Source organism: Psittacula echo (assembly GCF_963264785.1).
Source record: "Psittacula echo genome assembly, chromosome: 3".
NCBI lineage: Eukaryota > Metazoa > Chordata > Aves > Psittaciformes > Psittacidae > Psittacula > Psittacula echo.
In genome coordinates this window covers 46,959,754-46,976,297 of record NC_137736.1, presented here as the reverse complement: position 1 = coordinate 46,976,297, position 16,544 = coordinate 46,959,754, and the positions used below count along the sequence as shown (strand labels likewise).

General features: G+C 39.3%; 1 protein-coding gene across 1 annotated transcript in view; it reads right to left on the bottom strand.

Annotated features, from left to right (window-relative positions):
• SCML2 (Scm polycomb group protein like 2) overlaps positions 1-15,368 on the bottom strand; it is a gene marked incomplete at its 3' end in the record, with an annotated part of 59,829 nt that extends 44,461 nt beyond the window's left edge. The window contains exons 1-3 of the mRNA XM_080614172.1: positions 14,637-15,368; positions 9,090-9,158; positions 2,329-2,399 (exon numbers count right to left, since the gene is read on the bottom strand). Of these exons, the coding sequence (XP_080470298.1) occupies positions 2,329-2,399; positions 9,090-9,158; positions 14,637-14,658 (162 nt within the window). The 5' untranslated portion in view covers positions 14,659-15,368. The remainder of the gene's footprint in view (positions 1-2,328; positions 2,400-9,089; positions 9,159-14,636) is intronic.
• Between the last annotated feature and the right edge of the window lie 1,176 nt (positions 15,369-16,544).

Genomic DNA, 16,544 nt, shown 5'->3' with positions numbered 1-16,544 from the left:
CTCAGGGCATTCTATTAAAAAGGTAACTCCTCCATGCCACTTTGTCCTTACAGCAAAATAACAAAACCCATTCGGTAACAGCCTCTTTCTAAGCTCTGCTTAAACCACACAGGACTGAGCTTTTTTTATTTAAAATTTTCAACTGCTTGGAAAAAAGTTTCAGGGCATGAGAAAGGGATGTGGAATGCTTCGAAATTTTAAGTAGCAATTAAAAACAACTTAGAGCAAAAGATAAAATACCTTCTAAATTAAGATAAATACTTTAATCAATTTCCATTAGCAGTCTGTGCCTGTATCTTACTTTATGATACAGGCTTTAATTTATTGCTCCCTGGGTCATTTTTAATTACTACAAAATTTAAACTTTGTAGAATTCCCACAGGTCACAAATTCTGGATATAATTCTCAAATTAAACTTTTCTCTGCTACTTGTTTTCTGGTTAGCCACAGCAGTGTATTTCCTTGCATTACACAGGGTGATAATGACATGTACAATTCATATGTAACCCAATAAAGTCAAATTAGTCCTACACAAAGCTCAAGCATTGTAGTTTCTAAAATCTGTGAACATTCTGTAGTGAGAGGAGCTAGCTCTGCACTAATTAACATTGCATATCACTTTCTTAAAAGGTCAATTCTTAGAAAAACTGAAAGTCTGCACATGCAAATTGTTTCAAAATTTGTTATGCACAGAAATTAAAGCTCTTCTTCCCAAACCACACACTTCTTAAGCAATACAGGTCACCAGGATTTATCTATCTTGGTCAATGCACATCACTTAAGCGTCTTTATTTAAGGTGTTACTTCATTGTTCAGTTTGGACCTCCTGACCATTAGTAGGGAAGAAGAAGATGTAAGAAAGGAAAGGCTTCTGAGCAGCTTTCTGCAGTAGCTACATCTCTCAACAGTGTACACTCTGGTCATGGCAGTCTACCATCTGCGTATGGCAATAACATCAGAAGGATCCAGTAATGTGCTATTGCCCTCTGCCTCTACCCAAGCCATGTTTGAAGTCTTTGCCTTGAGCTGGTATCCACTGTGAAAAACACATACTGTAGAATTAACCTCTGAAGCTCCACTCACAGCTATGGACGCTGCTACTCTTAGCTATCTCTGACTGAAAGCAGCATGCAAGGGGCTCTTTGTCCTTTACCCTCATCTGCAAAAAGCAAGATGAGATTCAAGATCTAGTACAAGGAAATGCTACCACTTGCACTTCTCTCTTCCTGTTCTCCATACCTGCAGCTACTTCAGATTTACCAAATGATGGTTTCTCTTCGCCCCGATTACATTCTTGTTGCGTTTTGTCTAATCCCCACTAGAGGCCAGTATCATTTACAGTACCATCAGACTACCAACAAACCCTACGAGATACCTTTCTGAACATGCCCAGTCCATTGAACTAGACATGCTCCACTTGTCACACCTATTACAGTTCTATCAACCTAAACTATCCAATTCCTTCGGCATCTATCTTCCTAACACAGTGAAAGCATACAGACCAAAACTCACTCTATTTACCTTTATGCAGCTAAGATACTCCTCAACTTAAGAAAATACCAACTCCAGCTTCCTCTACTGAGAGAAAGATACCTGCAGAGGTCAACTCAGTCTCCAGAGGGCTGGACTCATTAGTTCATACAAGATGGCAGATTTAAACTCCATCTGCAAATACATACCAAACCATCTGGCAGTGGAGAATCAAACTTGTAGGGCACAGTCCAAAACATAATACACTAAACACCTTTCACTATAAATCCAGTGTTTCCTTTGTATTCCCATATATTCCCCTTGATTTTTTTTTTAAACTTCAGTATCTGTTACTCCTAGCAAAAGCTCAGAACCTATTTGAGAGATACAGAAAAGAAGTGGGGAAGAAACTCTACCACACACACAGACACACATCTTGTAGCTAGCCATTTTTGAAAGGACTCTTTAAAAAACAGGGCAGGAGAAAGGCTCCTCTGACCATCAGCCATATTTTAATTCTCACTAAAACCATGGTACCTCTAAGATTACTGAAAAAAAATTAGGAAATATTTTTGAACTCTGATAAGACTGTTTTCATTAACTAATCAATTTTAAAAGGAAAACAGAGTCCAAAGCTACAATTTTAATGAAACCCTCAAAGTTTGGCTTGAGGCAGAAAGCAAGAACGAAAAACTTCAGTAGCTCGCATCTGCCAAAACTGTAAGCTACTGATAACTAGAGATCAAAAGGAATCAAATGGGAAGTTTGCAAGCAATCCAAACATAGAAGTTGCTCTAGAATCATCACCCTGTAACATGCATAAATACATACACACTTGCAAAATAGTATCTGGCATACCTGTCTGAAACAATGCAGAGGGGCAGCTACTGTTTCAGTCTCTTTCAGATACTCATCCCAATTAAACTGCTCTGGAAGACACAAGATAAAAAAACACCACACAGACACTTTTTAAAGGGAACTTAAATGAAAAAGGAGGGGTGAGGGAAGAAAGGGTCAGAAAAACTCAACTATCTTGTAGAATAGTTTTTTTTTTTTCAAGAACAGGATTACTCTCAAATGGAAACTCCAGCTTTGAAAAAACAAACAACCCTTGAAGGAGCTTTAAGAGTATTGTTAATTCACAGGAGTGATCACACAATAGGCAAAATCAATATAAACCTTCCCCTGCATACAAAGATACAAGTCAGGCTTTCCAGATTCAATTTTCTGCATAAGGACTTCCCAAGCATCCTTGTACAAATCATGTTAGCGTTTCTGTATCTTAGTTCCCCTATCAGCAGCACTTACATGATAACCTCATAGGAGTGCTGAGATGATGCATGCTGAAAACCACAAACACATAGATTCTGTTGAAATATATGTTGAGAATACTACCCCAGTCCACTAGAAAGCAAAAGGATTAGCACAGCCTTCCAACTGCATCTTGTTTCTTTTCATCTGAAGTCTGATAAAGGTTTCTCTTTGCAGGGTTAATATTATTATGGCAATGTTCAGCAACAGCATCATGGTATGCTTTCCAGTGTTGACATTGGCACTGTTTACATGCATGGGTGAGTGTATTTTGCATTTGATTTAATCAGTTTATTAGTTTTGCATGAATGCAACAGTATGAAATACTAACATTAAAGACATAAGCAAGCATTATAAATTATAAATATATAAATTAATATAAAGCACAAGAGAAAAGCTATAATGGCAAAAGCTAATGCTTTTGTTCCTCAATTATCTAAGTGAGCAATTTTGCTTATTTTTCTTGTTTGGGCAGCTGGCATCTTTCTGATGTTCCTGAAGAGTAAATCACCCATGAACCCCAAAATGATGCAGTGATGCCACCCAGTGGCTCAGCAACGGCCAATCACACAGCTTATAGCAAAAATCCTTGGTGACAATGGAGAGACCACACTGGGTTTATACTAATCTTCCCCAAAACACCACCGTGCACAGTTAAACACATCTCTGCAACATTAAGGAGAGAGAAGAAGCAAAGAAATAATCTGAATATGGCAGCATTTTCCAGCACTCTCACACTGCTTCTCTGAAGGATGCACAGTGGCTCGAACAGAGTCTGCCTGCATTAGCACATCATTTAGTTGAAAGTATACAGCACCTCAAGTAGAAGAGAACTACCCCCTTGATCTGCCAAGATCCTTTTTGGCATAACAGACTCAAAAGTGTACAAGTGATTTGTCCTTGACACTGCAGAGGCCATGTGGTCGTTAGCTATGTAACAAGCCAGTAAAATCTCAAAAGCTGTTAATTTGGTGGTCTGGACTGCATGTAGGCCAGTAACAAAGGCATTTCCATGCAATATCTTAAAAGTCTGCTTATTTTGGAATGAAAATTTTCTTCACAAATTTATACCATTACATCATTTTTGTATTACTGACAAAAGGCAGGGTACATTAACTTAAGCATATGTTAGGTATTTGTATTTCAGGAAGGCATGCTCAGGAAATGGCACTTCAGAGCTTTCTCCAGAAAGCAGCTTCCAAATCCATTGCTCTTTTCACTGACAGGCCAAGGACACTGCAAAAATTAACTACGATGAACTGTTATGGAAGCTTCATCTTATATTTATTTTCTTTGAGTTTAATAATAAAGTTGCTGCTTATGTTTGACTTCTGATTTAAAAATAAATAAATGTTATTTTAATCAGTTTACCTTAGTAAACTTTAAAGTACCAAATTCAGTAAAATTAAACGTACCTAAAAGAAAATGTTAGCTATGTCCCAGCTATCTCTGATGTAAAATGATGCAAAACATGATGTAAAAGCTGTAATTATGAATCAGAGCCTCACCATGTTAAGGACCATATAAATGTAGGTATTTTAGATACTGCACCTTTCACCAGGATAAACCTCCAAAATAATTACCTCTATATACCATCACTTCCCAAATGATCTCAATTTTTTTAACAGGACTGTAAATTTGGTGGGATGACCCAAAATTAGAGCAGGAAACAAACAGATTTTCTTTTTTTTTCCAAGGGAATATTCACTAGAAAGACACATAAGGTAACATAAGCACCCAGCTGCAGATAAAGCCAAGAGGAAAACACTTCCTGGCTCTTTGCTTTAACTCCTGGCTATCAAAACCTCTTTCATCAAGCACAAATGACCTGAAATTGAAATTAGAACCTCTCCACCTGTGAAGATACGCTGTATTAAATTAAAACCAAGCTCTCAGAGATAGTGCTAATTATAATTTAATTACTGCACTCATAGAAACAGGAGATGAATGTATGCTTGCAACATGTAAGATGCATGCCTAGGAAGATAATCACATTGAAAAAAAAATCTCTGCACAAAAAGCTTCTCTGTATTCTCAGTGTCCACAGGTAAAGAAGTAGTTGTTTTATATATATTTCTAATTCTAAATCCCTTGAAAACATGCAACTTCTGAGAAACAGAAAACCTTAAGAAAATTAGCTCTCACTAAATGACTTAACATGCAATTCTCTTCCCACTCAAATCCGCAGGCTGAATTAAAAAAGCTTAAGAAAAACCCATTATGCAACAAGCACAACTTTGTAACCCACCAGCAAAGTGAAAACTAGAGAGAAAGGAATTTTCATGCTGAATAACATGCCAGCATATACTGGAAGCAGGAAATATGTTACACCAGAATGAAACTAGGACCTTTTGTAAACAAAACAAACAAACAAACCCCAGTTTTTATCAACACAGGACTGAGACTCTAAAACAGTGATCCAAGACAATCAGCATGGGCAAACAGCCTAATTTGAAAATGGAGGAAATAAGTTTATGCCATAGTTGCCAGCACTCCTGGCAACAACCCATGGGTCAATGACCCTTGATGCTCTCTGCAGTTCTGTATCAATACCCTATCACTTCCTGTCAAACCTGCCAATCACGAAGTAACTCAAGCTAAAAGGGACCCCAGGAGGTCTCTAGCTCAGTCTCCTGTTCCTCCAGGGTTCCATCACCCTCAATATGTTGTTTTTTTTTTCTTTCCATCACGCAGGAATTTCTTATGCTCCAGCCACTGCTGTTACTTCTCATCCTTCCACTGTCTCTGAGGGAATCACAGAATGGTTCGGGCTGTAAGAGACCTTAAAGATAACCTAGTTCCAACACCCCTGCCATGGGTTCCAACCTTCCACTAGACAAGGTGGCTTAAAGCCCCATCCAGGCTGGCCTTGAACACTTCCAGGGATTGGGCAGCCTCAACTTTTCTGGGCAAAGCCTGGCTCTGTCCCCCCTACACCCACCTGTCAGGTAACTGAAGACAGCAAGACCATCCTCCACAAGCTTTCTATTCTCGCTGAAGAAACCATTTTTCTGGTTTCAGTACCAGTTTTCTGCTTACATCTTGCATTCCAATTCCTTCATTTTTTTTGCTGGACTGCCAGCCAGCCTGCTTCAGTATAGAACAGTCTTCCTTGTACTGGGGAGCTCAGAGCTGAATACAGCACTGCAGATACAGTCTCACAAATACCAAAAAGCAGCAAATCCCTTCTCTCAGCCTGCTGCCTACAGTTTTGCTGTTAGGACTCGATTTGCAGTTAACATCTTTCACCACAAGAGTACACTGCTGGCTCGCACTCAGCTTGCTGCCTGCCAGGATTCCAGCGCTTTCCCTGCAGAAATGCTTTCCAGCCAGCCAGCTTCCTGCCTGTGCTGCTTCAGGGCTCGAATCTGCCCAGGGGCATGAGGAACCCTCCATCTGCCTTTTACTCTTACTGGGTTCCTGTCAGAACAATTCTCTAGGATGGGGATGTCCATCTGAAGGGCAGCTCTGCCTTCCAGCCTACTAGACAGTTCCCCAGTTAGATGCTGCCAACAAACTAGCTGACAGCATGTTGTAAAGTTGTCCCTGTCTCTTGGTAAGGCATAAATAGCATCAGCCATAGGGCTCACCTCTGAGAAATGCCACTAGCTACCAGCGATAGGTGGAACTTGTACTGTCTGGCAGTCATTCAATTTTCCATCCACCTATCCAAATCACACCATACCAGTTTGGCTGAAAGGACACTACAGACACCCTATAGAAAGCCTTGCTAAAGTCAAGGCAAACAACACCTACTGCTCTCTCCTTGTTTACAGGATCACTTACCACAGAAAGCAGTCAGTTACACACGGCTCACGCTTGGCAAATCCATACCAGCTGTTCCCAACCTTATTTTTGTCCTTAGTTTGCTTGTAAATGACTTCCAGGAGGATTTTTCTTCATAGTCTTCCTGAAGACTGAAGTCAGGCAGGCCAGCCTGTAATTCCCCAGGTGATCCCTTCTTGTCCTTCTTGATGCTGAGCATACTGTTCATCCTCCTCCAGTCATCATGAAACTCCCCCAATCACTATGACCTCTCCAAAATGAGAGAGAAGTCTCACAGTGACATTGGTCATCTACCTCAGCACTCTTGGAGATATCCCATCTGCTCCCAGGAATAGGGGAATGCCCCGTTTGCTAAAGTGCTCCCTGTCATCTTTTACTGTACATAATGGTTCAGTTTAGTTTAAGCCAAGTTTCACAAAATTTAAATTGAAAATTTAAACTACGAGTTAAATGTCACTTCTACCTAGGTAAAATTTAAGATCCTGGTTTATTTAGGTTACAATACAGTATCACCATAGCCTAAACACTGTTTAAGCAGACTGAGCACCTCATGTCCTCTCATCTCACCCTTAGGTCCCCTTGGCACACATGTATCTGAGACTTTTGACACAAAGAGAGGAGATCAGATATTACAAAAAATTATTCACTGTAAGGGTGGTGAGACATTGGCACAGGTTGCCCACAGAAGCTGTGGCTGCCCCATCCCTGGCAGTGTTCAAGGCCATGTTGGACGGGGCTTTGAGCAACCTGGTCTAATGGAAGGTGTCCTTGCCTGCTGCAGGGGGGTTGGCACTTCCAACCCAAGGGACCACTTAAGGTCCCTTCCAACCCAAACCATTCTATGACTGTATGACCATTTCAGCCTTCATCCCACAGTCCTTCTTTGTCAAAAATAAGGCCTCCGTTTAATTTTCGTTTGCATACTCTTTCAAACATATTAGTTTAAGTGTCAGGGTATTTCATACCCTGCTTTATACCTTGTACCTCCTATATGTTGTGATTATTCAATTAGACCCTTTCTCCTCCTCCTGTCCTCTACCTACTTTAGACTATTTTTTCACCTGTTTGTACATCTCTGTATTTCGACCCTTTTCAGCTTTTCTTATCACACATCCCCCTGATAACTCCAGGATTTCGTGGATGCTAGCCCGGAGCATTGTAAGGCATCTTTCTTCATCGAACTTCAACAAGTAACTTGTTGCCGTCCTTGCCACCAACAAGTAACAGCACAGGATTAGAAAAAAAAAAAAAAAAAAATCAGAGATCTTCCATGATCTTGAGCAAGGCGCTCATCTCTAAGTGTTTGACACAGCTGAGTCTAGACTTCACAAGTAAATTCAGTGCTCAGACACTAGATTAACAGCATAGTCCTGATTGAACACAGATTGAACATAGAACACAGATGATAGAATAAGGCTTGCCTGCTTAGCACTACTTCTCTACAAAGCTTTTTCAACACCTTGCAGAATGAAGCAGCGACATTTTCCAGTGACTCATGAAATACAGTTATCTTACCCACATAAGAAAAGCACTTTGCTGGGGGGTGGGGGTGGTTTATGGGGCTCCGTCTGTTACATCAGACAACACTATTTTAAAAGAGACATGCTATCCGAGTCCAGTTTGACTGGAGCTCCTCTTACAATGCAGAAGAGGGAAAACAAGACACAAATATGCCTCCTTTCCTGTCTCAAAGAAACAGGGAAGAATAACAAAGATGGCTACTAGGACTCCAAGAAATTGAAGAATTAAGTCTGGCAAATGTAACAGCAGAAAGCTGTACTATGGCTGGTGGTAATAAGGTATCATTTCTTACTGCCACATATTCAAGCAATGTACATGAAAATATGAAAGGTATATAAGGATGCTGCTGCCCTCTCAATGCAGCCACAAAAGATAAACTGTCAGCAATCCCATGTATATGCTGCTCCACGGCACCTGTGGAGGATGGCAGAGGCTGTCTTAGTTTGATAAGAAGCTGGATCATTTCTGGAAAGTGTGTAGTTTTCTCAGTTTATTATAAAAACACAATTTTTTTGAAAACAGAATTTGCTTAAAGTAAAATTAGAATCTCAGGCAATTTAATCCAGTTAGCGATCCTAAAAACTCAAGGGTATTAAACTGAAAATCCTTTCTTTGGCATGAGCAAACACATTAAGGAAAGAGAAGATAACTGCAGCAGCAAAGTCATGAAACCATGAAATACATGATGAGAAGAAAAAATATCAGTAATCATCTAAGAAAATTATTGTTTACACAATATCTTTGATTATATATACAAAGAGTACTTTGTCTTGGCTAGTAAAACTATCAAGCAGTTTCAAATATAATTTTCGATACCAAAACATACTTTTATAACAGTTAGACAAAAGCAATATGTTATGTATGGTATAGGTATGTTTTTAACTACCCACCAGTAATAGCTAAAGTGATTGCAAAAAAAGCCTCAGAATATAGTGCAATCCAAATACACGCTTTTCCTTTTACAGTACTTCAACTAATAGCCTGACAGCTGCAATACCTACCACTTTTTAAAGACGGGTTGTTTGCCTGCTGATTCTTTCCATCTTTCTCTTTTTTAATATTCTTTGAATCTAAAAGACAAGATTCCATTACATAATAAATGCAATATTCACATCATAACAATGTCCAGCATAACACAGAATGTATTCAAACAATACAGAATATCTTGTTCCAAATATCGACTTCCTTTACTCATTTCAGTACATAATCAAAAAGGTATTTGTACTATACATTTAATCACTGCAGTACTATTTTTGACTACTTTATATTACATTATCAGAATAAATCTAGTTGCAGAAAATGTAGTGTTAGCCTCACAAAGAGCAACCCTATCCTAATTTTTTAACAGCTTTACTTGAGCTACACACAATTTGAGATCCTCAGAATCACTGGTTATCTTTTTAAATCTTACCTAGACCACCATGAACTGAAAACCAAGAAAAAACGAACTTACCTAAAAGCATACTTCCAAGTTAAAGATTCCATTCTATATTTAAATTCTTGAATACTCACAGGCAAGCAGTTATCTCAGCGCACACATCAGTTATTAAAAAAAAAAAAATCATTCATAAGAATCTACCTTCTCTATCACTCATCTTTGCACACATACAGCAAGGAGCCTGCAGTATTTCATTTTGGGGGGATTTAAGTATGTATGAGAGACCCAGGAGACTGGGAAGGTAGAAAGGAGAAGACTGAGGCAGTTCCACTCATTCCTTTTAGTCTTTAAAATACTGGTTTGATGACCTGCTTTGGACACCCATAGACTCAAGCACAATTCAAATCTGACACTGAGTTGGCAACCAAAGTGCAAGTACATTTTCAGATCTAAAAAGCTTATCAAGCTCTGTGTAGCAGAATAACTGTCTTGTAAGCACCTCAGCACTAGGAATGGGGCCGCTCATCTGGGAAAGCGCATGCCTTAGCTCACGCCTTGGGTCATCCTAGTTAGCCCAAACTAACAGGTGAAGAGATTACTCACTTGAGACTCTGTTGGTAGCGATTCTTATATTCACTCACACTTATGTCTTTCACTATTGACTGGTACATGAAATAAAAACACTTCTAACCTAGAATAAGTAGCATTTAGTGACCAGACACACAAGATCCAGGTTGTTCTGCAGCAAATATTAAGCCCTAATAGTGTTTCTCTTCTGTGTTTTCTGTAAGGCTCTTCTTAATACAAGGACTACTGAAAAGGAAGAAATTATGTTCATAATTTCTTTCACAAATCTTTCATTATTTGTTGAGGAATTGCCACATACAGCAAGAGCTGAATCATGACAATCTTCTGTCATCAGTCCCCAAATCCTCCCTCATCGGTCAGTGAGGCGGGAACAAGCCATCCACCTGGCTCTGTGCTGGGCCGGATGTGGTGCTCCTTTGGGCAGTGCACAACAGTGGCAGGGACCCCTCAGGGGCAGCCAGGCAGGGTTACACCAGCTGGGGCCACCCCTCACCCTGGCAAACAGCCACTAGTGTGGAGGCACTGGGGGCAGCCCCAGCACTGGGTACCCTCCCTGGGGACAGGCTAAGTATGGGATGGGCCATGGGCCCATGGCCTGGCAGGGGAAGGCTGTGAGGAGCTGGAGACTGGCCCTATTCTGGCTTCGCTGGGACACAGGCTGACATGGTGCTCTGGGCAGGATGAGGAGAGGTCCCAGGTGAGGTGAGTCAGGGCCATTAAAGCCTATTAGTGGACTCAGGGCCAAGACATCTCCCAAAAATATCCCAGACTCCACAGTCCTAGAAAATATATCTACAGCTACATACCTGCTCACCATACGTTGCAAAACTATAGCCTGCTTCTCCTAAAGCAGATACAGGGATTACCACGGGTCTTTTGAAAAGGAAAGAAAATGCTACATTTACTCATCGACTTAGTCTTCTTTCTTGACTTACACGTTCTTTCTTCTGGCAGAAATTTGCTTTAGAACATTTTTTACTTGATAAGTTCCCAAAGAAAAATCCTTAAGGTCAACTTTAGATGGACCTGCTGAAATGCTGCCGGATGAGGCCTACAGAGTTCTAATCCCAGTACTTCATCAGGAAGGGTGTTAAGCCACACAAGTGGACACCCTGTGTCCCAACAACAAATACCAGTGGAAATCTGAACGGGGATAGCGTTATAGATAGTTCAGAAACAATGACTAGACACAAGGCTAACATTCCCTTCCAACCCTAATGATTCCGTGATCCACCTCCTCCCTTCCACAGATCAAAATACATTTCATCCAGCCTCTTCAGGATTGAACTGAATCCAGCTGGTTTTCTACTGGGTGGTGGCAGTCTCTACCAGCAGAGCCTTTTGCCATGTTCTACAAGCTCAGTTAGTCAGGTTTTCCCCAAAACTATCATGAGACTATCACAGACATCAGGCTGACAGCTTAGAGAATGGTTAAGTTCCAATTTGCTTACTTCTGAAAAGGAAATCCAACAGAGTCCCACATAAGAGACTTACTGAAGAAGAGAATTAATAACTGCTTCCTGTGAACACCCAAAGCTTGAAAGGATACAGTCATGAAAGAGTATCTACCCAACGGTGCCAGATTTCAAACACCATGACAGCCTTTCATGATGAGAGACATTAAGAACAGGTGAAGGAATGAAAAACCGCAGCCTGGACACCAGATGAGTTCTCACTGACAACCACCACCCAAATTATTTATTTCATTTACCAGTTAGGTTTAGTGCCTACCTCACAAATATCACAGCTAATACAAATGCTGAAATGGAACACTTGGCAACACATTTTTCTTATGATCAGCCACTATAAAACTACAAGAATAAGAAGAGGTAATGCCATTAATTAACGAGAAGAAACTGATTCCTTACTAGCACTTTAAACATCTGTTTCATTTGAGGTGGAGGTATTTTCATTCATAATAAACCCAAAGCATCATCACTATCACTTGTTTTTGATGGCCAGAAATCAGAAATTTACATTATAAAACATTGACATAAAACTCACCCAGCACATGCAGAAGCACCCAAAAATAAGTCTGAATAAAACGAAGATCAAAAAGATCACTGAAAACAAAGCTAAGACATAGAAGACTATTATATCAAATCACTGGGGTAAGGAAGACGACTTCCTCAGCATACGACTCTCGGCTTGGTCAAACTTTGAGGTCAAACTTCAAAAATTAGGTTATGAAAGAGGGAAATGCATCTGCAGGTACAAAGAGTATTTTCTTTTCATCTCCTTCACCTAGCTACAGTCAATGACTAAATTCCTTGAAATCTGAAAAGTGGACTTGAAGATAGGCACTTTATTCATACACTGGAGACAGAACAAACATTAGCTCATGGTGACATAAAAAAAGGTCATTATATATTTTCCTCTATTCATAAAGTCCATTTTCAAAGAGACAAGTTTCAGTCTAGTTTCCAATGTAAAACACAGTATATGTGTTAGACCATTTTGTCAAAGCATGAACAAAAATGAAATATAGCTGCTGTGGACTTCATCACATGCTACTCGGCTCAGATGAAGGAATGGGATACCATTTTCAAAGAAAGTTAAAAAAAAATAGTTATACATACAAATATATAGAGTTTTTATATTTGCTATGTATACATTTAGCCTATAATACTAATACAGGCTAAATAACTTATTTTCAAAACCCCATGAAAGATTATTTTCTTTTAGGTAGCGATATTAGAATACAGAATATACTAAAATTACAGAAGTAGTATGTTCTATAGTTCACCAACTACCTGTTTTTCTGTGGTGCACTTCATAAACTAAAGCTGTAGCTACAAAACATAGTGTGAGATCATTTAAAACAGTGCTTTCTGCTTCCCAATTCAAAACTTCATGTGTTTACATTACTCCCACCCTATCTGTAACCACAGAATTCTGCTGATAAGATTACTCAACAGCAGACAGGCAGAACCACATCTATCACGCAAGAAATTAGAGACAAGGAGGAAAAAAAAAAAAAAAAAAAAGCTATCTTAACTGAGTTTGATGCAAAAAAAAAAAAAAAAAAAGCGATTTTAGTATATAAGGTCCGGTAAAGATAATTCTGGTGACCAATGTATAGTTCCTCTTATAAACTCCAATGTTGAACTCCAGCTTCTCGTCTGAGATGCTTTAAAAATCCACAACACTTCTTTCTGGGAAGAATTAACTTTTCAACAAGCAAGATGACATCTTCTGACAGTATTAGTTTTTATCAGAGAATGGTGTACTACATGAAGAAGCATATATGCGTTACCTTCTAAGACTTGCTATATGCTTGCCATCCAACATGGGCAAAAAGCAGTTCACTGTCATGCTTTTGAGATTTCCACAGCTATTTCTTAGCCACCTTAAAATCTTCAACTCCGATGGATGTTCAAAGCATGGCAGGAGACCACTTTTCTCAAAGAAACCCCTCGTCTCTTCCTGAAGGATGTGAAATGCTTTGGTGTGACTGAGACTTTTGCTCTTTCCATGCCACATAGTTACTCACCATCAGATGAAATTTACTAAGACTTACCACTGCTCAGGAGGAGGCCTTCTTCACTCCATACCACCCAGGGTTGTGAGCTAAATCTACCCATTGCTAAGCCTCACTGCACACAGTTGAAGATATATAGACCGAGTTAATATGAAATGTCTCCTTTCCCTTCTTTTTGTGCTTCCCTATTGGGATTCTTATCTTATCTGCCCAGAACAGGGTATCTCTTTTAGTGTATTTAGACAACAGCCATACAGAAAACCTACAAGAGAAGGGGACAGACTTCCTCCATAAACTCTTGGTGCGACAATTACACAGATGACTCCTGCCATTACAGAAAATCTATTATAACAAAAGCAATTATTTACCAAGGGAGCACACAAGCACATAAAGCAGCTTGGGCTGAAGATGCAAAGCTCAAGAAAAATAGAAAAGTGCTAGCAGCCTTTTAGGGGGGAGGACTACCCATCTGAAAGCTCTGAAAAGCAGCAGCAACCTGGTTTCAGACAGTGGGTCTTTTTTCACATTCTCTTTGTTTCACTAACCCAAACACCCTTGTTTCTTCTTAAGCTTCACTCTTTATTTCAGCAGTTATTTCATGATTAACTTTGGCAGACCTGACACTGCAGAAATCACACCTTTGTAATACACTGTGTATTCATGGATGAATTTCTTCAAAAATGCACATTTTGTCTTCAAGAGACAGCTGCTAATGCCATTCATGGTGGTAAAATTTTATTCCTTTTACTACTAAGTTATTGTCCTGCTAAATTATATGCAGTTACAGAATGAAGCACTACATTTTATTTAATATCACACCCAGACACATTCGTCAATTTTACAGTAGCATAACGGCTTCAAAGATGTCACAGGAAAAAAACTGCTTTGGTTCGACTTGCAGAACTCCAGGATAAGACAAATTTAGCATATTTACTCTAAAACAATATGAAGTTTGAACTTACCTGTATTCAGTACATATCATAAACTGTATTCTTTATTCTAACAGTATAATTGTCAAGTAATATCCCACCCACCTTCAAAATGAGAATTCAGCAGGTTCCTTATTTTCCTTCCTCTTGGATAAAAGCTACTAGGCCTTACCTTTAGCTGCTGTTCTCCCCATGGTAACACTTCTGTGATCTCCCCTCTCACAATAAAAAGGCTGAAGTTGAAAGACCAGTTAATTCTTCCTTTCAGCACAACAGTTTCCTGTGGAGTAGTAATACAACAAGTTAGGGGGGAGGTTGTTGTTGGGGTTTGGGTTGGTTTTTTTATTTGAAAGGAGGATTTTTTTTTTTTTTTTTTGTATTGGTGTATAATTATCTTGCTGGTACTAAGCTGCAAATGTTTAACAAACTATGTGTAGAACAGCGTGCAAACAATGGATGTAGCAAACTAGCAAGGGTACAGAACCCAAACTTTAATTTCATTGTTTTAGACCATTCATTGTATAATGATTTGCATTTCCTGTGGATTTCTAATACGAAGATATAAAACATGCTTTATCCCTTTTTTCACCAACATTACTTGAGAAATGGGTGAAAGACTTCTATACACAACCCACTCATCCTGCCTCACTTGTTAAACAATCATCAACTTAAACACCTTTGGGTAAAACACAGTCTTGCACAACTACGGTAGAAGTGAGAACAAAACACTCATGTAAGAGATCTACACAAAAGCCCATGTGCTCACTGATACCCCTGCCCACTATGACTTGTAATAGAGCAGAAAGAACCTGATAGGGGAACGCTAACTGCAGATAAAAGTGGCAAGCCACATTATTGTAATGTTTAGAAACTAGAAGGGCCAGATTAGCTAAACTATTGCAAAACAGCAAAACCAACCTTTAATTTTGTGTGTGTGTGCATACATTACTGTGATTAGTTTGTAAGGTACATTACATTACAAACTCCAGCACCTAGTTTTTTGAACTCTGTGTTCAAGTCCCATGGCTAAAGCTAATTAAATATGGCTTTAAAAATGCCATTGACGGAAGAATTCATTTTGTGTGTGTGTGTGTGTGTGAACATGGTAGACCGTTATTACAAAAACTCTCAAGATTGAGACTTGAAAGCAGTTATAAATAAAACTGAATCCTACCATAAAATAAGCAGGTTTTGCTACACAATAGCATTCATAGCATAAGTGATCATCAGGATTAAGACCAGAAATCCTTTTAAGCCACAAGATAGATTTGAAATACTTGATACTTTCATAGACTCCCCCAAAAATTCAAAGCTTTTCCACTGCAAGTAATAAATCGTAAAAGGTGATGCAGAGTCAAAGTAACTGTTTTTACAGATTACTTTAAAAGAGTGCATGGTTTTTATCTTTTTGCTCCAAGTACCAGATTGCACTTGGTGCAGTAATAAAGATTCCAACCCCGCAGTGATAGTCATCAAGTTTAGCACAACCGGAGCGTCTGTCAGAACATAAAAAGGATTCCAGCTTTTCATTAGCTTGTGTTGTACCAGATAGGCTGTTTTACAGCGTGCCCACCAGCCTGTTAAAAATATAAGACAACTGAAAGTTCTGAAAGTGCTGCCTGAAATGCGGCAAATCCAACTCAGGAATAAAATACGCCACTGTTTCAGAGAGGTGCTACTTAAAACCCCCTTACACCTAAGTATTCAATTTAAAGCCACTATTAAATTAGCTTGTAGATAGCGCTGTTTGTCACAGAAAACATTCAAGAACAGTATTTCTGAGCCTCTAACAATTGCTCATGCTGCTGAACTAGAGCAAAATGAAAACCAGTTACCTCCAACACAGAGCAGGATCAGTCTGAAACAAAGCATAACTTCTTTTGCAGGGGCAGACCTAGGAACAGCTTTCCATCATCTCAAGCAATTAAGCAGCAAACCATAAGGAAGGCAGTTATATCCTTTGCTAACCAAGACAGAGATCTCTTAACGTTGCACTCACCATCACCAGCCTTGCTCAACCCACAGTACACCCACCACAGAAGAGAACTACCAGCAAATACAAGAGAGAAACTTCCAGAGA